Below are 25,506 nucleotides of genomic sequence, written 5' to 3'. Positions count from 1 at the left end.
ATCTACTTATTTTTTCACTTATTTTTTTTATTAAAATTTGTAAATATGCAACTCATTTTTTCATGAAATAAATTTTTAGTACCATCACATCATTAAGTTGAAAATTTTGGTGTTAAAGTGAAGATATTTCATTGTTATTCTTCGGAAATTTATGTGTTGTTTTATCAGATATGTCGTCTTCTTTTTATACGTAAATGCCACTGTTTAATCTCTTTCAAATTTTTGCACTTGTTCTACTTAATTTCGCTATATTATATACATAATTTTCCTCTTATTCTCTTTTCTATTAAAATTTGTGAATCTGACTCAAATCTTCATGAAATAAGTTTTTTGTTTTATCATATCATTTAATTAGAAATTTTGGAGTTAGAGTGAAGACATTTCAGTGTTCTTTTTTAGATTTTTATATTTTGTTTTATATATGAGATAATTATTCAATTCATTAAATGTGTAATTTTTTTTAGAAAGATTCAATATTTTATTGCATCGTGTTGTTAAACTTCTTATATCAATTTTAAGTCATTTTGGTGCTATCATTATGATCTTTAGTATTCGATTTATTTTCTACATATTGTATCATTGTATTTTGATACTATTTGTTTTGTTCAATTCACATCATAGTTTTTATTTTTTTTAATTCAATATTTGAACTCAATTAATTGACTAAGAAAATAAAAGTTTATATTTTGATACTTTTATTCATGCTAATTTATAAATGAATAATTTAGTGCTTTCTATTTTAAAATATACGATGTATTTTAAACAAAGATAAAATATATCTTTTATCCTTTAAATTTTTAAAAATTTTAAAAATATTTTTTAAGTTTTATTTTATTTTAATTTCATTCTAAAAATTTTCAATTTGCATCATATATACTCTAGGTGAGTGGTGACTAATTTTTCAAAAACTTTTAAATTAACTTAGCAATAATTTTACAAGAACAACCTTTAACATAGACAAATCAGACATACTTGAGTCACAAAATAAAGAATCAGACATAGTTGTCATGCATTATTACTGATTTGTTCTAAACTTTCCAAAAATTTACTAGAGATATACTTAATGCAAATTGAAAATTATAGGAACAAAATTGAAACAAAATAAAATTTAAAAATATTTTTAAAATAAAATTTAGAAAAAAAAATTATATTTTATATTTTTCCCTTTAAACAAATTGAACTTTTCTCCTATAATTTTCCTCTTTTTCGTTTATACTGTCTTCAACCAATTATTACGTTAGATAAGGTTGTAGTATTTGGTACTTTACTTGCTATAAGTATCACATCTTGCCCATTCATTTCAAACTCCATATCAACGTCACCGGATCTTAAAAGAAGTTTGATTTGACAAGAATGATACGCTCACATTGCACCATGCTACTAATTCTCTTAAATTCCGAGAGACCAAAGGGAATTATAGGCAACCCCAATTCAAAAAATGCGTTGATGTTTTCTAACGGCATCTGATACATCAGATGAACATCATCAAGAATTTTCTCAGAGATGCGCATACAATGAAACAAATGGGACAGAAAAATGGATTATACCTTCTTGCTTTAAAACTTTGATAAGTACACATAGAGTACCAGAGTAAAAGATTCATATACTCCTATTTTCCCTCATGTAAAATTATAAATTTGCTCATAGTCAATTTATCTAAAGCCGCTATCGATGTTTATTTTGCATTTGCAAATGAACAAAGATCATATGCCCATATATGATAATGGAAAGACTGAAAATATAAAGGGCAAAACAAAAGGATAAACAAAGAGAAGATACAAGTACTTTGCCACTTGCCAGCCTATTTACCGCACAGGCTGCTGATTGTAGTGAGTCGCCTTATCTTTTCTCTTTGCCACGGCAAGCCTTGCACTCCTAGCAGCAGCCTCACTAACAGCAGCATCCATCTCCTTGATTTTTTCTTCTTCACAGATGCAAATTTCTTATGCCGCTCTTTCACGTCAGTTACAGGTGCATCCTCTGCCTTCCCCGTTCCAGCAGTTTCTGTAGTTGTCTTTCCATCAGCCACAGAATCAGGCAGGTCTTGCAATTCTTTCTGCTCCTTTGAAGATTTGTCCTTCTTCTTCTTCTTTGCATTTTTGTTTTCACTGGTGGCATTCTCCTTCTTTTCTAACTCACCATTGCGATCCTCGACCTTCTTCTCAGCACCTGAATTTTCCAGGACAGGTAAAAGATTCCAAGTAAGAAATTTCTATATAATCAGTCATCTTAGCAGGGCTTGCAAATGTATTGGCAAACGTTTGCATGAGCAAGTTCAGGTCTCAACTTAATATTTTAGATATTTAAATAGCATTCTTGTAGCCAACATGGTTAAATCAATAACAAATTCTGAAAGGATAGATACCTCCTTGAAAGAACTAAGATAATTATAATATCTTTTTTCTTTTTTTCTTTCACAAGATCAAAAACATCATATTACCATGGGAGTCAGCCTGGCTTCCGGGTTCTTTTTGCAATCCTAGCTCTGCTAAAACAGCTTCAAGCTCCTCAAGCTCTTTTTTCTTCAATTCCTTCTTTGAAAGTTGCTCTTCAGTTTCCTTGGTAGACAACGAAGGCTCACGAGGCTTCTTAACAACAGTTTCAGGTTCTATTGGCGCTTCTAAATCATTTCATGTTCATCCAGCATCATCAAAGCCTTCTATCTCACTATAGCTTTCCTGCTATTAAATCATTCACACGTCTTGCAGTTAGTCAATGTGAAGCTCAATGTCTCAATGAAACAATAATAACCATCTTCTATGTTATTAATTTGCCATTAAAGCCAAAACAAATTAACAATTAAGTGCCCAGTTATGCAGCTTTCAGCTTTCACTACTCCAAATGGGACGTGAAGAAAAAAGACGCGAGAATTTGAGTTGGGGTTTTTCTTTTATACCATAACTTTATTTTTATTACTATGTATAATTTTGTATTGTAATCAATATTTTAGAGAATATATCTCTTTTTTGCGATAAATAATTTAGGGAAAATTATTGTAAAGGACCGCTAGGAAGATTTAATTATTAAAAAAGATCTTTAATATTAAAATTATTAAAAAGGACCAAATCTTCTTATAATATTTAAGAAGAAAAACCAAATCTTTCTAAAGAGATAAATATATCTTAATTATTTTATTATTTTTATATTTTCCCTTAAATAATTAAAATTACTAAATAATAATAAAAAATAAAATTTTAATAACAGTTTTACTAATATATTTTCTAAAATGGTCATCTAAAATTTTAAATTAATAATTATTCTCAATACTTACACAATAATACTTATTTCGTGTTATGTTTATAGTTAATTGAGTTTATGAACTGATTCAATTTATCATGTATTTTCTATAATAATAAATTAAATTGGATTGATTAGATTTATTAAAGAATTTAGTGCAGATATAATTTTTCACTTGTTTTAATAAATTGAAATGGCCTAATTCGATTTATTTAGATATTTTATCTTATTAATAATTAAATTTATCTAATTAATTTATATAGATATTTTAAAACAGATGTGTAATCAAATATTTTATGTAGGACATCTGTATAACTTTAATCTCTATTATTAACGTAAATTCTTTGAATTTATATCATGTTTTATTATTATAATTCAATGGCTAAATTAACATGAATGCTTTTTTTTTTCCCAAAGATAGAAGACTCGAATCCGCGACTTCTTAATTGAATATGGGGAGACCTCTTAAAAAAATTAACATGAATGCTATACCCCAAAGAAAATATAAAATGCAGGGTCTCTAAAAATTATAATCTTTATGTTGATAAATTTTATTTTTCTTAAAATTTTAATAATTTTTATTTATTTTTTTAATTTTGTGATCTTTACCCAACAAGAAAAATAAAGCTAAAAAATCAGAAAAGTAAAAAAATACATAAATAAATAATAAAAATTACTAAAATTTTAGAAAAAAAATTGTTAATATAAAATTATAAAAAAAAAAAAAATAATTAAAGATATATTTCTCTTTATAGAAAGATTTGGTTCTTCTCTTAAATATATAAAAAGATTTGGTCCTTCTTAATAATTTTAATATCAAAAGTCCTTTTTAATAATTAAATCTTCCTAACGTCCTTTACAATAATTTTCCCAATAATTTAATTTAGGGATCACTGCTATGCAAAAAAAAAAAAAAGTATATAAAGACATCTACTGTAGCATGAAGTGTTAGAAAATTGTTTCTACTTTGTTAGTTTGTCTTATACTTTAAAGTTCAAGTCATGTATTCATATTTATTTAACTATCCTTTTTGTATCAAGATTATACTTTAAAGTTCAAGTCATGTATTCATATTTATTTAACTACCCTTTTTATATCAAGAAATGGAATATAGGTATGTGTTCTTTAATCTCATTAAAGAACTTGGGACAATGGCATTAAAAAATTTTTACTTTCAAAGGCTATCAAATTTTGATTCTTCATGTATTACTTATTTCTATTCATTTGAAGTTTACTAATCATATTTTGGATTTAGTGATTATTTGGGTGCCATTATTTTGTTAAAAAAATATTTTTTTATTTTTTAGTGTGTTTGGCAAATTTTTAATAGTAAAAGTAAAAACACTAAAAAAAATCTTTTTTAAAAAGCTGTAATTTATATCTTTTTTTAAAAGATCTTTTTTCCTTAAAAAAATATATTTTTCATGTAATAAATAAATAAAAAAATACTTTTATATTATTATACCAAAACATAATTGATAAATAAAAAAATCTTTTTGCAGAAGATTTTCAAAACATAAAATTACTTTTACTTTTTTATCAGATCTTTTTAAAAAAAAAATAACTCGAAAAAAAATTTTTTTCTTAAAAGTTTACCCAAACAAATACTAATGACTCGTCAAGAGGCCCATCTTTCTTTCTGCTTTTAACTTTCCAGTGCTTTATCCTAATCCTAGCTTTTTGCTGCCGCAGCACCACCGATCTCGTTCGATCGGAGAGAGTGATGGCGGAATCGGATGCTGCTGAGTCAAAAAGACGAAAAACTGAGCAGGTTGAAATGGCGAAGGAAGCGTGCCTTTGCCTTATGACGTATGGAAAGTTGATGGTGATCAAACTGAGCAATTTAAAGGAAGAAGTTGATGTCAAAGATTGGACTTGTTTGCCTCCACCACCGTTCGAGATGTATTTGGATCTTCCAGGTCATGATATGTGTCCCTTCGAGTTCGACTCCAAGATCTATATGGCGCCGTCCGACAAGTTGAGCCTGCCCCGTGAAATTGGCAGAGCCAAATCCCTTTCCATGGGGAATCTGGTCCCCTGGCCAATCTACGAAATCAAATTTGAGGAGCGCAGAATTGCCCCTACGAGATCACTGGATGGTGCACCCTTTCCTTTTCGCAAATCATACATCGCAAACACGCCAGGCTCAGGCGATGTTTACTTGTATATAAATCTGAGGCGACGGCTCAAAGATGAATCTAGATTTTACGTTCTTTGTTCTGGTTCTAGAGTTTGGAAACCCTTAATGGCTCCTGGGGCCGCCATCATTAGCGAGCGACATGTCCACAATACCATGTTCGTCCTCGACAACAACCTCTTTTTTTCATCGTCCAGGGAGTTGGAGAGAGACTCCTATTTGGGCCGCTTCGACCCCATAAAAGAGACTTGGATGGATATGTCTGCCGCTGATAACAATCTTTCGAACTTCAGAAAGAGTAGGCTCATTAGCGGGGGCCAATGTCGTATTACTTATTTCCCACACATTTCTGTGTCCCTTCCGGGTCTTGGCAGCAGCAACTACACCGTTTGCCTTACACATGAGTATGTGAAGAAACCTCCTCATGCACCTTTGGACAAGGTCTTTGCCATTCTCGTTAACCACCAGAATGGCCTAGTCGCATTATATCAATACCTTGATGTGGGTTTTGAGGATATTCAACCCCCGATGGAAGGACCGGGCAGATTCAATTTTGTTGACCTTGGCAACGGGATGCTGTGTGCAGTACGCTCTGCGGACCTATTGCTTTTTGAACCCGATTCATCGACGCACTGCATCTCAGTTTTCACACTGTCCATGTTGAAGGACTTTGCAGCATTGCAACTTGACAGTGGGGCTCCTCCCATGGAGCGAGATTTCTTACAAGTGACTGTCCATAGGAAGAGTGTCTTCACCATGGAGAACTGTGGGCTTACTAATTATATGGGCCATGCGTTTATTTGGCCACCCACTAAGGGAGGAAGATTTCATCAAAGGACAACTCCATTTTAGTAACATTTCTTGTGGCTTATTATCATCCTTAGTCGTTTTTAATAGGATTATGAATGAACAATGAATTGAATATTGATGTCTTTCAGGAATATGATTTTGTTTGAATTTTGTTTACATTCTCTTTAGCTCATACAAAATTTACCTGTGCTTTTTTGAGATATTTGCATTATTGCTGCCGATCATATTAAATGATCAACTCACTGCTTTCTATTTCAAAGTACATGATGCATTTTAAATAATTAATTCAACTAATAATCCACACATATCATGTCAAAAGAAACATTTTGACGTTTCACATAAAGTTAGAATGATTCTTGTTTAAAAAATGTAGCTTAAAAATTTGATTTGAGTCATATTAATATGGTGAATTCTATTTTAAAGATGCAACATTGTATATATATGTGAGCATTATTGGTGGAGAGACAGAGACGGAAACTGAGACTAAGAGACAATGATTGAACTAAATCTCAGTATTCTATTTGGTGCAAAATGAGAGACAGGAATTGAAACAAGAATGAAACTCTAATTTAATTTGCACAAAGGATAAAATTAGAATTAATTAATTGAAATGAAAGTATTTTAGGTATAAAATGTTATTAAAGTTTCAATCTCCATCTCTAAAAATTTCAGTCCCTTATGTCTCTACTTTTTGGAGGTATTGAAATATTGAAATTTTAGAGACAGAGACAAATTTTAGTACCAGTCTCTGAACTAACAAACACGATACTAAATCTCAGTCTTTATAACGCTACCTAAATGTACAAAAATGGTCCTGAGAATGACAGGAGCCTCTGGTGTCTTCCGTGAGGGAGCGAGCTCTGTTGTAGTGGAGGCATGCATCATCTTTTATTTGTAGTTGAGCCGTGTTGTTGTGTCTTCCGTGAGGGAGCGAGCTCTGTTGTAGTGGAGGCATGCATCATCTTTTATTTGTAGTTGAGCCGTGTTGTTGTCAACACAGTACGATGTGCATAGGCCCCTTAATGCTATTGGGTTGGGCTTCACTTTTTGCAATATCAGTGAAGTATTCCTTTTAAAAGAAGTGGAACTAACCAATGCAAGTTGGCACAGATGGATGAGGGTCTGTGTCCCTTAACCATTTCTCTCGGGTTTGATACTCATTAGAGGATGGGAATGGAGCTTGTTTGCTTGGGAGTGTCGCCCACTTTGTGTGCCTCTGCAGTACCCGAGGAATTAGTCATTGGGCTTCCGACCTGATGGATATCCTGGTGCAAACCAAAAAAAAAAAAAAAGAGAAGGGGAACTAATTCGAACTAGATTAGAAGATTTGATTTTTTCTTAGTATTTATGTATGTGGACTTGCAATGAAGGAATTCTTTGTTAATAAAACTAGGTGGAGAAATAAAATCTTAAAGATGAAGGATTTTTACCAAAAAAGGATAAAAAAGAGTTTGTAGTAGTAAAAGCATATTTAGGTTAATTTTGTCATTTTTACTCTTTTAGAATATATTGAAGTGAATTACAATTTTAAGTTAAAATTGGAGAAAGGTAATTTTTTTTGTTTTATTTTATGAATTTTTTTCAGTTACACAAGTATCGGACAAAAATATTTTTTTAGATTTATTTTTTTATAAAAAAAATGTTAAATATACTCTTATATATAATTTTTTTTATTTTATTATATGTGTAATATAATTAAATTTACATATACTTCAAAAAAAAATATCAATAATTTAGTTTTTAAATTAAGTTGGAATAGAACTATATACTTTTCGTCGTGGGGGATGAGTCTTTTGATTTAATAATTTTTAAGATATTAATTTTATATGAAATAAAATGAGGCATTGATACTTGATAAAGATGAAATAATATATTTAGCAATATCTTTTTTAAGATTGTTTTTGTTATGAAGTTTATTTTAATTTTATTAAAAATTTGTTAATAACTTTGAAGCAAAATTCTAAATCTATCATAAAGATAACGTGTTTTAAAAAAAAGTTACGTGCATATGAAATATAAAAGATAATTTATCTTAAGTTCTTAACATATGATTGGAATTCAAATAAAATTACACATATTTTTTATTAGAGTTTGATTACAGTTTGATTACGTCTGTCCTATTTGATTTTTTGTAAATCCAATAAGTTAGGCTCAATTTGCACATATATACATAAATCAAATCATACAAATTCTATTTATGCTCAAAAGTTCGAATTTATGTAAAATGAATTAAGTCAATTTAATTTAGTAGCGTGGAAGAGATAGTACTTCACTTTTGAAAATCTAAGATTTTGGTCGTAAAAATTAAAATCGAAACAATTCAATAAATCGAATTGTCTCCATTTGATTTACTAAGATGAATCTACATTATAAATCAAACCACCCTAATTCAACATAGTTTTTCATTGTTTATTTAAAATTCGACTTGGGAGTATCTAAGAGAAAAATAAGACTAAAGACTCTTTCACTAATTATAGAAATTTGAATCAATCCTTTAAATATTTAAAGGTATTAATCATATTAATAATTTAAAATATTAAAGTATTTAATAAATTTTAATTTTTTTATATAAAAAATATTTTAAATACTATTTACATATATAAATTAATTTTAATATATAGTTAATTTTGAACATATCAATAATATATTAATATGATTGAAATAGTTATTATTTAAATTGAATTGAATTATCTCGATTAATTTTTTTTTAAGTTTTGAATTTTGATAAGAATCTTATTTCTCAATTAATAGTTATGTGGTATATATATATATATATATATATATATATATATATATATATATATATATATATATATATATATATATATATATATATATATGAGCATTTAACCAAAAAAAAGGAGATTAATATTAACAAAAATAAAAGTTAATTTTCTAAAATAAAAAAGACAGAAAAATAAACTTATTTTTTATGTCATAAATATTATGACAAAAATAAACTTTTTAATTGAGTGAAAAATATAAAACTATTTTTTGTTTTATTTTTTTATATTGTTTAAAGAATTTAGTTATACATATATTAATATATGATATAATTTTTTTATATTTTTATTTAAAAGTGTTATATTTTATATAAATTGATTATTTTAAATAAAATATAATTAACAAGACACATGATTTATATAAAATAGTGATTCAAATAATCAATAGAAAAAAATATTATCTTAACATATAAAAAGTATGAGAATTTTTTTAAAAAAATTTTAAATCATCATAAAGCAAAACAAAAAGGTTTCAACTTGAGAACATTCTATTCTTAACAATCTTTTCTGTTTTAATTACAATCAGATGTCTGATTCCATTTTTCTTCAACCATCTCTTTCCCCTGGCAAGACATTTGATTTTGGAAAAAAAATCTTCTGGTCTCAAACAACATGTCCCAAATACTTCAAATGAAACACCTATATCACTACTGAATTTTTCGGCACCACCATTATGAAATTTTTTACTACTTATAAGAATACTATTAAAAATCAGTTGATTAATTTCAGTTGCCAAACTTCTCTATGCCCCAACAAAATCTCCGTCGACGCCATTTCTGTGGACTTCGTCACCCAATTCACCCGTCTTGAAGCCATTTCCAACGGCATTTTGGTCGTCATCCCTATTCGAAAAAGATGTGTCACAGTATTCATTTGCACTACTTCAATCTGATTCATCTTTGCCACCACTAAACATAAAGCTTAAGTCTATCTTAAAAAATACGGTAACTCAATCACCTTCAAAATGTTTTATTGGCAATATTTGATGAATAATTAATTAATATGCATGTTGTTTTCGTTTTAATTACCGTGTTTATTAAAATTTTTACTCTAATATAGTGAAATGCTATGTACAATTCATTTTGTGTATAATTATTGTATTTTCTATCCCAAAATTTGAATTTGTTTGTTTGATATAATATATATGGTTAAAGAAATATTAACCTAATGTTGCTAAAAAAATATTGTTGTTCTCGAATAATAATTAACGTAGTATTAAACAAGAAGGATAATGTGATAATTTGAGATGATATAAAAGTAAGGGTTAAAATTCAAAAATTACACCAATTTAGTTCCTTGACTTATTAATTGCACTGTTTTATATCTCTGAATTTGTAAAGAATTCACCAAGTTAGTCCTCCACTACATCTCTGGCCAATTTATCTACCGCCGACAATCCCACACTGTCGTTTCACTTTTGGCACTAAAATGAAACCTCCCTAAAATGATGGCGTTTTACGAATCATCCCTTCGACCGTATCTTCCACCTTATGACCACCGCGTCGGCTCCTACTCCCCCTCCACTAACTCTCTCTGGCACACCGGCGGCTTCCTCATCAACCGCTACAGCCTCAAGAAGTTCCTCTCTCGCAACAAGAAGCTCTTCAGCCCCATTCAGCCCCCCGACTGCATCTTCATCTTCGACACCGATTCCAAGTCCTCTGTCATCAACGAAACTCACAATCTTCACATCCCCGTCGTCGCCATTGTCGACTCCTCCATGCCCCTCCATTCATTTTATCCTGATCCTGCCAATCCTTTCTATCCAGTTTGGCTATTTGTTCTGCAACCCCGTCACCAAGACCCTCCTTCTTGAGAAAGAGAATGGCAAGCTAAAAGAACCGGCACCTCTCCAAATTCAAGCAGGTAAGGCTGCGAAGATGGACTTGCCAAACCTCAACATACCATCTATTTTTTCTATACAGTCTCTTAAAAATTAGAGCTCAGCAATTTTCTCGTTAATAGCAGATAAATTGGCTGGAGATGTGGTGAGAAACTAATTTAGTGCACTTTTTACAAACTTGGGACATAAACAGTATAATTGGAAAGTTGGGGTCAAATGAATACAATCCCTGAATTTAAGAGACTACTTTGAGATTTAACTCTTGAAAATAAAAATAAAAAATAAAGAAAACTCAAGAAAACCAAATTAACGGGTGTACCAAATACGAAGGTGACCGAGTCAGGTGAACCGAAGAGTGTGGTTCAAACTCGCGCCTTTTTTCATTCTGCTCCGAACAAGGCCGCGATTTTTAGGGCTCCAGAGAGAGAAAAAGACAACCAACTTTTCTTTCTTTCTTTCTTCGTTTCTTCCTTCCTTCCCTTGGTTCTTTCTTGTTCTTCTTTCATGACAAGCACAACAACTATGCTTCTTCGAAGCTCATCATCTTCGTCCACGCTCAATTCATGGCTTCCCCATTCCAATCACTCTTCTGCCGAACCCGAAATCATTCACCAGATTCCACGAATAACTCGATCCATCACGTTATCCGCATCGTCCTCGCCCAAAGGAGTCGCATTGCCGCGTGTTCTCTCTGATTCTGATCTCTCCTCCTCCGTACACATGCCTTGGGTTCGTCCTCCTTCCAGAACGACGTCGTTGGGCCCCGCATTGTTTTCGTTCTCCGAGTTGACAGAAGGCGATGGTGCAGGTTGTGGTGGTGGTGTTGGAGGAGGTGGTATTGGCATTGGTGGCGGTCGCGGTGGTTGGGGATTCTGGGATTCCAATTACGACAATGATCCAACTGACGAATATTACCGAGCCATGATCGCAGCTAATCCCGGGAATCCACTTTTTCTTAGCAACTACGCAAGGTACTTGAAAGAGGTACGTCAATGAAGTTCTTCCATTGATGTTTTTTTTTTTTCCTTTTAAGTCTATGCTCAAAAGACTGAAACATGTTCAGTTACGATTGTGCATTGATCTAATTTGTGGTGATGGCAGGTTTGTGGAGATTATGTTAGAGCAGAAGAGTATTGTGCAAGAGCAATTTTGGCTGACCAGAATGATGGGAAGGTGTTATCCATGTATGCAGATTTGATATGGGAGAGCCACAAGGATGCTCCTCGTGCTGAGTGTTACTATGATCAAGCCGTTAAAGCTGCTCCAGATGATTGGTAAGAACCATTCACAATTTTATTCTTGGATTATAATTTTGTTTGAGATTCTTCTGGTATGTATCTTGATTTACTTTCTTCAAATAATCAAACCTTACATCATTTGATTGTAAAGTTCAAGGGTGCAAATTGCAATTAACTTAATTTCGAGAACACGCTGGTATGCTTTAGCCAGATTAGAAGATATTAGTTGGGATGGGGTAGGTCTAGATCAGAAATTCTGTTTGCTGTCAAATGTAATTGTAGAAACTATAATAAACTAATTATTGTTTAACTTGTTATTGTAGTTATGTTCTAGCATCCTATGCTCATTTTCTTTGGGATGCCACGGAAGCGGGTGAGCTAGGGGAAGAAGATTCCTCTCAAAATTCTCCTAGTTTCTTCCATGGAGGTATTCCACCAGCTCCCCCTTCTCCTCTAGCCACAGCTGCTTAAGCTTCATGTTCTGGTGCTGGCTTTCATACAAGTTTCTAACATTTGCTTATGTTACCTTTTACCTCGTAAAATTTTGGTCCATGAAAATAGTTGCCATTATTCAAATGTAGATTCATGTATAGGAGAATGAAAGATGAGAGACAAGAGAGAGAAAGTTAGAAGAGAGGGATATCTCTTTTTCCCATTTGATTCGTGTGCATTCAGATCTCTCTTCTAGCAACCTTGTATGGTGGAAATATTGTAATAATGGTAGCAAAACATTTTTGGAGTTATATCATTCACACGTGCACCTATTGGCGGTCATTTATTTGTAGACAGAAATCAAAATCCGTAGGTATATAAAGATATGTTTGCAACTAGCCAAATACGAAGTGAAACTACCTTTTAATAACTGAATGGTTCACATCTTAATAATTCAAAAAACTTTGAGTACGGAGTAGTTTTTTAACATCTAAAGCTACTTTAGGGACTAATGCTTTTGAGATTTTCCTGTGAGAGATTAATCTTTTAACGACCAATAATTTCGGAGACTAATATGCATTTTGCTCTAGTAAATAGCCAAACACAGATTTTTAATGTCATTTACTATCTGTGGATACTGGATACCATATATTACATATTACTTGCCTAGATATCTACTAATGGTCTCTACGGTTTCTCATATTCTGGAATGGTGAAGTTTGATGCTTGATGCTGCAGAGCTATTCCTTTATTGCCCAGTGTGCATTGCCCTAAGGTGTATTTGCAAATTGAGATCTTGGAATAGAAGGGAGGAATGTGAACGGCTTGATGAGAAAAGTAGAGTCCATTTACTCATAGAGCTCCCTTCCCTCCCTTTCCTTCCAAGACACAACTCACAAACACACCTTTAGGATCATTTTATTACACAATGGAACTAAGACCTTTATAAGATCCAGAACCAGCCTAGGACTGAACCACCAACCAAACCAAATCCAAGGAACACTATCATCACAATAGCAGATAACTCTGATTCTGAAAAGGGCACTGACTTGGGTGTTTGAATCATAAGGACACTGGTGAGGTAACCATTAGTAACACCAAGCAGAAAGGTAAGAGCTATCATTGGCACTTCTGATTTCAGCCACTTTGGTCCATGAAGACAAAGGATAAAGAGTGGATAGAATAGTAACCTTATTATGGAGGCCCATATTGCCCCTGTGATAGATTGTATGACATAGAAGGCAGTTAATGACTTCCCAATAAGATCAGCAAGATTATAAACTGTTATCAGTAAAATAGGATACCAATCCATTAGAAGCTTGGATTCCAGATCTTCTGCAATGAATCCTGGGAAGATAGACAGAGTCACTACGTAGATTATGAGAATTGCGAAAGCTGGCCCCTTGATTTTCCCCGCAACTGCCCAAAATCTTGTCCCAGAGCATAAGGTGTTGTCGTGTTGAAGGCTCTGATAATACTCCTGCATGACTGGTAACTTGTACTGCAAATTGCTGAAGATTATGCAGCATAGTAGGAAAACAGTAGCAACCATAAAGTACAAGTGAGCACTTATTTGTAGTCCCTTTGGTGTTTGTGGAAGTGATGCTTTTGTTATTATCCTCAACACTGAAATTATAATACCTGTCCCCCAAGAAAAGACTCTGATTAGTTGTTTAAGCGTCAACTATGTAACTGGATTTTCCCTATATAGATATCATATTTGAGATTCATTTGTACCTTAGCTACAGCTTTAGTTGTTGCTCTATCTATATATATATAAGAAAAATGGTTGAGTGTCCTTAGTTGTAGCATGGTTTTTTGTAGAAGGAAATGGTTACCTAGATATGAAGGAATATGCTAGGCAGTGTTATGCATGCACGCACACAAACAATATGTTGTCGCATAACTAGGATACACATACACTGCACAATTAAAAACCAAGAAAACTAGACTCTGGAATCTACTAGTTTTTAATACCTTTAAATTCAAAAGCTTGTATATCCCTAAAAGAATAAAATACGCACTATGGTTTTATTCAGAGTTGCTTTACTTCATTTATGCCTCATATTTATGTAGAATTTTTATAGACAAGAGGCTCTCTTAATCTCATTAGATCACTTAACATTCAGATATAGAAAAACACCTGATGATGCAGTTCCGGCGAAAACAGCTTGCATGTACTGTTTTGGGAGCTTGCCGGCCGATCCTATCAAGCTTCCACCCACCAAGCCATCTGCTAAACCACAAATCACCACTGCTGCAACAGTCAAACCATAGGCGCCGCTTGGTCTGTCTTCTAACTTGGTGCTGCTGGAGGCCCAGTCAATGACAGGAGGTACCATGAGAGACATAACAAACATTGAATACCCGACGTTCATTCGCAACCTCAATGTTGTTCTGCTCCAACCTCCCCAGCTCATCATCATGAGAAGTACTAGAACTGATGAAATCATGTAAGCCACTGAGAAAACCTTCTCTATGTGTTTGGTTGGATAGAGGTACGCAAAATAATCCACTGCAGTGATTAAAGCATTCCAAGGAAGCAAGTTGCCAGCACCAAGCAAGAAATGGATTATGTAAGCAACTCTGCATGTGTCTCTTCTCTCATCTTGATCAATTGAGACCTTGACTGCTTCCATTTTATTTTATGTTTTGCGCTTTGCTAAAAACTCTAGCTTAAAAGTTCCCTGCAGAAGTTGTTAACATTGTCAAACAAGTGACTTTACAAGTAGCTTTACTTATATGCTAGTGCTAGTTTGGGTCATTGGGGCTAGTTGACACCTTGCATATTCAAATATATATATAGACACACACACAGAGTCTTACACATAAGTGATTGATGGGCTTGGAATCGATTTGCTTAATGTACGAAGAAGAAAAATTGTGCTGTGTGGGGACAGCAATGGATGGGTGATATTAGATATACCATTTGGTCATATACAGTAACAGTTCACACATGTGAATGCTGTCTTACAATCACTCACAAGTACTTGATTGATTAACACAAAATTGGAAGATAGATATCCATGATAATGATCCTTTCTGTATAAATAAGTCTTGTCTTGAACCCTATTAGTTTATCTGTATACCAGAAACAAAAAAGGGTCTTTAGAAACCAATTAAAAGGTAGAGTAAATCCATAATAATATTAAGCCACCAATCAGTGGCTGTGTTAGTGAGAGTAGTCAATGGAGTCATGGAGAGAAGCACAGACACAAATGGGCTTGTCAACATGACCTTTCAAACAAGAAAAGAGGCCCCCTTGGTCATTTACCGGTTTACCTTGGGAAAAACCAACCTTTTTTCGATTGAACTACTGACATCAAGGTTCTTGTTATATATATTTACATCCAATTAACCCTACCTGACCTAAATGAAGTCACATAAATGGTTAAGTGGTCTCCATATGAGGAATTTCTTTCAATTCCTATGACTTGAAGTTGAAACTTTCGGTTAAAAGACTAAAGCACGTATCACCTGGACTAATTTCACATTGTACCTCGATAGAATTTGATACTGTTTTCAGAGAATTTATACAGTAGTGGTTATCATGTACCTCGGCTTGACATATGTCATGTTGATTATCAGTTGCCGTTATTCTAGGCTTTTTTTTTCCTTCACATAATGGTAGGTTTTTAAGGTCCATATTCACCAATAAGCACTAGAAGCATAAAGTCTTTAAAGCACTACTGTCTGAAGACAGCAGTGTAAAGTAATTAAGAAAGGTTCATGGGATGAAGTGGCAAAGCTGAAATCACTAAAAACTAGCAGGCATAACATTTTTATGGAGCTTCTCTGTATGTCAGCTTGTCAAGTTGAGGAGACACACACAAGTTCCCCCAGTGACAGTGATTGCCATGAGGCTCAAACCTGCCAAAGTAATACGTAGTGGATGGACAGAAATCATGGTTTTAAAAAGCAGTAACATATTGCAGTTATCTGACATGAGTTAAGATTTTAAATTCATTTTGTTTTTCTTCGCCCCTCCCTGCCCTGTCCCGCCCCCTCCTCTAAAATTAAAATCAGATAGGCTATTTATAGTAGATGCAGAATGAAGTGAAAATAAGATATAGCAGCAAGGAAATCTTACGTTTCCTTCTCAGTCTCATCAGTCATGTTTTTGTCACTTAGAACATAATACACAACAATAGACATAATTGGTAAATCTTGAATGAGGAAACAAGAAAAGGGACAGAATTTTGGCGTAAAGATTTACATTATCTACAATAGAATGCCTCCCCAAAATGTTTACAACCATTATCTAGGGTCTACCACACTTCTTGGTACCAATATCAAATTCTAATAATTACAATCTCAAATCCCTAGTGATGGTCGTTTTTTATTTTTTTATTTTTTGGGTCTATTTATAAATTAATGTATGTAGATACTTTTTTTCTTTATAGATATATAAAGAAAAAGTAAAAAACAATTATCATTAGGGAATGAAGTAATTTATTTGTATTTTGCTTAATGGTAAGATAGAAAGGTATAATTATGAAGCATACACAAGTCCTTAAAATGGAGGCCATGTAGATATTTTGTTTTTTTTAAAGAGCCAAGTTGAACTTCATAATTGATTTGAATAAGATCATCAACTAGTATTGATAGTCCGGGGTGAGAAGATGACAAGAGTGGTAGTCATTCATAGTTGTTCTGTGAATATATTCTCAAATCAATGAGGAAGGACAATGATACATAGGTAAATATTAAAAAAAAATTACTAGATTTTCTCACAAAGGGGGATCTGCTATCTTTAGTTGGTTGGCTGGAGGTTATGTTTGGAGGGTAATAGGGTATAGCTTTTTTACCATGTCTCTTTCCTTCAACCATTTAAAGTTATAAAAAGCTGAGAAAGGACATAGGAAAAGACTTAAATGAGCTTTAAGGTTTTGGTTTTTGTGTTGCCGTGATTCTAGTTTATCAGTTCCTGATTCTGATTATGACTTGACTGATATTAATATCTAATTAGCCTTGTTTTGTTTGCTTCTAATCCTTATCATAAACATAATAAGTCCAAGATTATGGTAATATCTGAAAAATAGTAAGATATGCAATTATGCATAACTTAAGGATAAGCTATTCATGATTATTTGTTAGAACCATTTGCACAAGGCAGCATCAATGGTAGAAGGAAAAGTTTCTGTTCTAAGCTGTGTTGTCAAAAGGAACTTCCCCTTGGTCCTTTAGATGCCAAGGATCCTTATCTCATACTCATAGTATCAAACATTTCTGCCAAGACATCATTGGCCAGTGAAATAGAATATTCTTTCCTACAACATTATTGGTTCCCTTGGAATGATGTCCAATGTTAGAAGTAAGCAAAGTCCATTGCCCTCAAAAGAAATAGGTAAAAAAGTATTGTATAGAGTTAGTATAAGGTCACATTAGATTTCATTCTTGTGATTTTGAGTTTAAAAGGTTGTTCGATGTACAAGCGTCTCGCCTTAACCCAAGATATGAAAAATGGCCATACTCCAAAAGGTGTAATGTAGGCAGCCTATCCTAATAATTATCTCGATGGCTGATTCCATGACTTAAACATATAATCTTAAAATTACACAGAGACAACTCAACTGTTGTTTTAAGACTCTTCTTCAAACTTTGAACAATATTGATAAAAAAAAAAGGATAATAATAATAACAACAAGAAAAGTCACATTACCAAAAAGAGAGGGGTAGCCAACCACTTCTTAAGAATCATTAGGATTTGTGGCCTTACTTAGGAGCTTTGTGGATAGTGGATACCCACTTTGTTTATTTGAAAAAGCCATGTCATTTTTGTTTGGCTGCTAAAATATTCATTTTCTTAATATATATGGAGGATCAAATTCTTGCATCTCATGATAACAAACTTGTAAGTGCTTGGCACATTTTACAAAAAAATATGAATTTCGATTCATGAATGTAGGATGTCATGGGGTGCCAAATTCAATGCCTACTTCCCTAATCATACCAATGTTTCTAAAGCTTCCACTCAACTGATTGCAAAGTGTTCTCAGTCAACTCTCCCTCTACACACAATATTTATTTTCTTAGTTTCTTTTATTACTTTAGCTTTGTACACAGCCGGTATGTTCCTACTTCCTAAGCATTTTAGTGGATGGAATTAGGCATGTTCAATATCACTAAATATTCAAATAATAAGCACTAAACAATATTGTGCACCTTAAAGGTCAAAAAAAGAGAGGATCTTTGGACTTAATTTAGACAAACTAGGTTAAATTAAAATTTATTTTTGATAGATTATATAGTATTGCTAATTGCTATTACTAGGGAAAAAAAAACATGGAGAGATTCAAGTTCTAAAATTCCTACATGAAACAAAACATACACCCACCAAGATTTTATTCCCTATTTGTCTTATTTATCATTGCCATTAGTCTTAGTGATACTATTTTCTCATTTCTCAAGGTATCTGCAAGCATAGTATAGAACTGAAAGGAACAAATCTTCCACTTTGCCTCAATTGACCATAACCAACTATTTGATTGATTTATTTATATACACTGTTGACAAAGCTATAGTTTCAACTACTTTTCACAAAGCTTATGCACATTATAATGCATTCTTAGGTGTATGTAGCAGTCATAATTAGTCCTGCTTTAAGGTTTAAAGTCGTAGCATATATATATATATATATATATATATATATATATATATATATATATATATAATAAATAATTCTTCTGTTGCTGTGATAGTTGATAGTTGAGTCTGCTACATATTAACACGTAGGTGCATCAATTAATGTTGATAGTTGATATTGTCTGAAACTATATGGAATTTGGGTATGAATAGAGAGATTACTATGCATCATGGTCATTCTTATTGGTGCAATTGAAAGTTGACCACTAATTATTTTAGGGTTTTATGAGTATATACACCACCTTTGATGTTTCTGTGCTTAAGTGGAAATAATGATGTCAGGGCATGAAAACTTTGGCATTTGTTAACTGCTTTAATCAACCCTTAAGATATTGTTGTATTCTCCACTTCCCTCTGTAGATTTTGTCCACTGAATTCTTTCAATAGTAATCGGCACAGATAGTTAGTTAGAACTTAGAACAGTGAATAACAGTTTTGTTAGAGTTGTTGCAGAGTTAGTTACAGGGAGGGTTAGTTATGAGTTGATTCAGTTCTGCTGATTGAAGTATCCAGGGTTAGTTTTTGGTTCTGTTTTTTCCGGTATGGTAGTTATAAAGAGCATTTGTGCTTGGAAAATTGAAACCTGTGTGAATGTTGTTGAGTTTTTGAAGTCATTGACAAGTTCACTGATTTTTTTATTTTTTGAATTAAATACAATAATAACTTTTGTGCATATGCACCAAATAATGCCTCTGCTGAATGTATATATAGAATTATGGATAAATCGTGTAAAAATAAAAATAAAAAATTGCTTTAAGAGACAATATCTCATTTGCTATTATGACAACTTTTTTAATAAGTAATCTGTAAAAGTTTCTTATAAGTGTTCATTGAATTTAAAAATATTCCTTAATTTGGATGAGCTGATTGATTCTAAATTCATGTAAAGGAAAAGGATGCAATGGTCCTTGCTATTGATGAACAATGAAAAGAATAATAATACAGAAGACACAGCTAATATTCACACACAAACACATGTGGGCTTCAAAAAATTGTCGAATAAAGAAAAAGATACATAATAATTAACCTTATAAATTTCCTATTTCCTATAGTCATATTACTGTGATTGTGATTCACCCTTCAATTATTCACTGTTTTAAAATACTTTTTTATGTGATGTGCAAGCCAACAACATCATCAATCCACTTTGGGACCAACATGAATATCAAATTATCAATCCTACATACATGGATATGCTAAACTATTTTATATTATGATTTATGATAGAAAAATAAAAAACAAGCTAAGGGTGGGTCAAGTCACAATTCATGAATCATGATGCTGCTGCTGAGTGTTGACATAAAGTCATCAACTTTGATTCAAATCATCACAAGGAGTTAATCCCCTCAAACATTATCAATTTGTGTTCCTAAGCTTATTTATATATCCCTTTAATCTAATTATTATTAAATTTTTATTATTTAATTTGAGAGTCAAATAAATAAAAATATGTAGATCATCTAATTATTTTTTACTTTTATTAACTCTTGCTCTCCTCATGCCACTTTTTTAATTTAAAAAAAAAAACTTTCTATACCTCTTCCAAGTGCCAATGATTTGGTTGTGTTTGTTGTCATTTTCATATAACAATGGAACCTAATTAGTATGGCAAAAAAATACAATAGACCTAAATTGACATGTTATTGGTTTTTTTTTTTTCTGTTTCCAAATTTCAATGACTAATTTGTTATAAATTTGAGAGATTTTCTTTTAAAAATAATAGTAATATTTTATTTAATATAAAAACAAATATAATGTCCAAAGTCAAGATAAAAAAATAAAAATTCAAATATTCACAATATAAGAAAAAAATAACATAAAAAAATAAATTTAAGATATTACGCATAAGACAAAATAAATAGCTTTTAATTTAACTTAAACGATACTATTAAATCTGAGTTCTAAATAAAGTTTATTACTGATTAATAAATTGCATTATAGACAAAGCGACATTTAAATCCTAACATCTAGTTAAATAAACAAATAAGTTGAACACAACCAATACAAGTTGATTACTAACATGTTATTGTTATTCATATTAATTAGGATGCTATATTAGGCCATCAGCCCGGGGGGCCTATATTGTTACTGTCGGGGACCGTGTCCAACGTTTTAGAAGCCTCCTTTTTGGTTTGTGGCTTAGGCCCAACACACATTAGTACATTCTCTAATTCTCAACATGTGATTTCCTCTGTTTTTATCCGAACCAAAAAAAAAAAAATTCAGAGATCATGGCTAATTTTTTGTTTTTCCATTCGAATGGGATAAGACATGTATGAGTGGCTTTTTTAAGAAGAAAATTGTTGACTTACAAATTAAAATATATATGATACTTTGTTCTACAAGTTTTCTATTTTAATTCGATTACTAATTAATCGATGTAGATTGGTTGAAGAAAAATCGTGAAAAAGAATTTGCTCGTCATGCACTAATCATAATACATTAATACTGATGATTAGCACTTAGTAATTATTAGCTGGTTTCGATTGAATATATGTCCTAACTAAATATGCAATTATATTATAAGTTAAAAAGAAAAAAATGATATATTTTACATTTAGCTAATAAAAATAGTGAACTTAATTAAGTTTAAATTTAAATTTTATAATAAAGATTCGAGTTTGATTTTCATTGAAGCGAATATAAAAATCATTTAATAGGTGGTTCTGTAATATATATTAGCGTCAATTAAACGTATTTTTATTGATTTTTAAATAATATAATAAAAATAAAAATAATTATAATTTATTGGTTAATTAAAGATCAAAGAATCTGAAAATAATAAATTTAAAAAGATCAAATTCAATATGGAGATATCAAGTTTAATTTAAAATTAATGAAAAATATTATATACATTATTTTTGTGTATATTTTTATTTTTAGTATTAAAATTAAAAAATATATTATTATGTAAATAAATTAGTTATTAAAATATAAAATATATGTTGAAATATAAAAAATAATAAATATATTTATACGCAAAGTATGATAATCAATTTGATAATTATTTTTTACGTAACATAATATTTTTGTAAAGATAACGGATAAGAAGAAAGATAAAATATTTTTTTATATAATAAAAGAGAAATATAAAAATACATATAAGAAAAAGATACTAATTTGACAAGATTATTTTTGAAGGGTAAAAATTTAAATACAATCAATTTTATATGAAATTAATAATTAAAAATTATTAAATAAAAATTTAGTCAAATTAATTAAATTATTTTACAAATTTTAACTATTAATTATCTAAGTTTTTATTAAAAAATAATTTATATTTTGGCGGTGGAAAGAGGAGTAAGAATGTAGTGCCACGTGTTTAAAATGGGAATCACAAAATGAGAGGAATTATTGTAAGCCTGGATGGAATTAAAGCAAAGTTGCGGTTTGAACGGAAGGGAATAGTGACATACCAAAACCATATATAACCATTGGAATCACGTGCACATCGATCCTTAGAGAGTTAGAGAGATTGAGGGCCCAACCATAACCATTACAAGTTACAAGGTATCATATCATCCAATTAAGTTGGGTTAATCTAATTACTAATCTATTTAAACAACTATCGAGATTTAAATTTTATTTTACGTATACAGTAACTTTTTTTAAATAAAATTTTAGTTCTATAACACAATAATTCTTAACTTATCAAATTGAAAAATACGAAACAAACAAAAAATCATGTCATCTATTTTAAGATCTCAATTATTGGCGTATTCAACGTATTTATAATAAGAATCAAGTATTAGATTATGTTTATCAATGAATTAAATGGATTATAATTATTGTTTAAGAGAGAGGGAGAGGGGTGGGTTCTGAGTGTGTACAGTGAGGGAGCTGAGTAGAAAGTCAGAGAGATGAAATGACATTCACATTCACATTCACAAACAAAGAAATCAATGCTCTTAACAGACATGATTTTGACGTTTCAGATTCTCATTGTCAGAAATATTTAATAATTATTAATTAATAACTTCAATTTACAAATCATAAAAACATTATATATATATATTCTTAAATAAATATCTAATTACTTATAAAAAAAATTCTCTCATCATTATTTTTTTTCTTCACCATAATATATACCTTCTTTTTTTTCTCTTCATCTTTTAAAAAATAAAATAAAATTATTCTTTCTCTTTTTATCCTAATTTTTTTAAAAAATTTACAATATAAGTCATTTAATAGAATTTTTAATAAATAAAATAAATAATAAAATTATACTAACAAATATATTATAAGTTATTTATATTTTTATACTTTATTACATATATCGTCTTTAGCATAGACAAAATCAATAAATAACGAAGAACTAGCAATATATTTTGTTGATGTCAAAAATAAAATATATTCATAACTAACTCGTCTATGTTGAGGACGAAATACATATTTAAAATCTACTATATATATATAAACTCTTTGACAGACGAGTTCATTCTTTATATTTTACTAAATTTCTCTGCATACTTTTTTCTATAGATATCTCATTAGTTTTAGCCTATTAACGATGACGCAGCAAACACGAATCATAGACATCAACTAGTTGAATGTGACTACACACATTGTCGCAATACTCGACTGAGATTAATAATTGAATTAGTCGATTATTTTAATATTATTGATATTTTACTAATTTTATTAATTACACTACTTTAGATTAGATAATATTGATTAATTATTTCATATGTTTGTACCCAAAAGTGCTTCATTTTAGATGAAATTCTCACATCATGACTCCTCTAGATATTCTATTATCGTCGTACTTCAGAGAGATCGGATTTGAGCATGCAGCAAGACTTAAGAATTTTTGTATCGACAACATCCTTATATTGAATGTATAATTTGAAATTATATTTATATTAAATGTATAATTTGAGACCATGCCTATTTGTATTAATGAATTTTATTGTGCTTGAATTAAGTATGTTTATACAGTTGAAAATTATCATCTCATATGTAAAAAATGTATCTCGTCCTTATCATAGACGAATTAATTATAAATATATCTTATTTCTGACACAGACAAAAATATTCATAAAGATTACAGTATTCTCTGTAAATTAGATATAATGTTAATTAATTATTTATTATTTATCTCGTTTATACCAAAAACGAAATACGTTAACTAATTCATCCATACGAAGATGGGATATGTAATAAAATATATAAATATAAATAAATCCTAATATGTCTATTAGTATCATTTTAATATTTATTTTATTTATTTAAAAAACCATCATTCAATTATATGTGATTAAAACAAAAAATAAAGTTTTTGAAAATTAATCAACTATATTTTTAAAATTGTAGAAAATTTAATAATAATAATAATAATAATAATAATAATAATAATAATAATAATAATAATAATAATAATAATAATAATAATAACTAGCTTTTAACTATTGGAAATTGAATAAGTAGTATGATCACAATCCAATCAATCATGTATCAACTAATATATTATTGTTATTATATTAAAATGTTAATATAATAAAGTTCTTGATTAAATTTAGAGATTTATCATTGTGATAGTGATAATAATATTGAGAAATAAATCTTTTATAATTTAATCTAAATTGTTCTTGGTCATAAGATTATTAAAAAGGACATTAATAACCCGGAAAGATTAATATATATATATATATAATGGTCTTCGTTGGATGAAGATTAATAGATCTCATTTATTAAATTATATATATATATATGATGCATATAGAGATATGACCATTGAACTGACTCACTTTGAGAATTCCTAATGATTATAATTACCGTATATTTGTCAATAGGATATCCTCAAGATGAACATAGTAATAGAGTTTCCTATAACCTGCAACTATCATAGTAATTAACAATGTATTTATTATACTTTGATTCCGGACACCTAATACCCTAGGGTGCTAGTTGAATGGATATTGGGTATGATTTAAATACTTGTAGAATTATTGATTAGTCAATAAGGAATCCGTCAACTCTCGGTAAAGAGTTTGAACTCTATGATTATAATGATTGAGATGAATAAAACATTGGTCAAGGGGATTGAATGAATGAAGAAATGAGTTTCTTAAATCATTCACAGTTCATTATAATAATGGTAACAAGTTAGAGTTTGACAATTAAACCATACTCTAAGGGTTAACCAAGAGCTTAAAAGATAGAAGAAATTATACTTTGTTCTTCTAAGGTTCTTATAGGGATGGCAATACCACCCGAATCCGCGGGTACCCATCCCGTCCCTACCCGCTCGGAACGGGTAATTACCCGCCCCGTATCGGGGCGGGTTTTTAACGGGGCGGGTATTTGAGAGGGGCGGGGACGGGGGCGGGTTTAGGTAATACCCGCCCCACTATATATATAATATATATAATTTTAATATAT

At 30.7% G+C, this 25,506-nt stretch overlaps 2 protein-coding genes and 1 pseudogene across 3 annotated transcripts; 1 reads left to right on the top strand and 2 right to left on the bottom strand.

Moving 5' to 3' along the window:
- Positions 1-1,588: 1,588 nt before the first annotated feature.
- Positions 1,589-4,440, bottom strand: LOC130932873 (uncharacterized; annotated as a pseudogene).
- A 6,781-nt stretch (positions 4,441-11,221) lies between these two features.
- LOC130945656 (uncharacterized) lies at positions 11,222-12,800 on the top strand. Its single transcript, XM_057874360.1, has 3 exons — positions 11,222-11,794; positions 11,912-12,084; positions 12,372-12,800. The coding sequence occupies exons 1-3, from the start codon at positions 11,315-11,317 to the stop codon at positions 12,517-12,519; spliced, it is 801 nt and encodes a 266-aa protein (XP_057730343.1). The 5' UTR covers positions 11,222-11,314; the 3' UTR covers positions 12,520-12,800.
- A 224-nt stretch (positions 12,801-13,024) lies between these two features.
- Positions 13,025-15,462, bottom strand: LOC130981758 (equilibrative nucleotide transporter 8). 2 transcript variants are annotated; one of them, XM_057905555.1, is made up of 3 exons: positions 14,624-15,461; positions 13,785-14,121; positions 13,025-13,695 (listed from the first exon to the last, which is right to left on the bottom strand). In XM_057905555.1, exons 1-3 carry the CDS (start codon positions 15,117-15,119, stop codon positions 13,569-13,571), a joined length of 960 nt encoding a protein of 319 aa, XP_057761538.1. In that variant the 5' UTR covers positions 15,120-15,461; the 3' UTR covers positions 13,025-13,568. The 2 variants fall into 2 exon arrangements, with proteins under 2 accessions (XP_057761538.1, XP_057761462.1); XM_057905479.1 differs by having other exon boundaries at positions 13,025-14,121; positions 14,624-15,462.
- Positions 15,463-25,506: the final 10,044 nt, after the last annotated feature.

The sequence above is a fragment of the Arachis stenosperma genome, chromosome 1 (assembly GCF_014773155.1).
Source record: "Arachis stenosperma cultivar V10309 chromosome 1, arast.V10309.gnm1.PFL2, whole genome shotgun sequence".
Taxonomy (NCBI): domain Eukaryota; kingdom Viridiplantae; phylum Streptophyta; class Magnoliopsida; order Fabales; family Fabaceae; genus Arachis; species Arachis stenosperma.
Note: the sequence above shows the minus strand (reverse complement) of the source record. Positions and strands in the feature narration are given on the sequence as shown.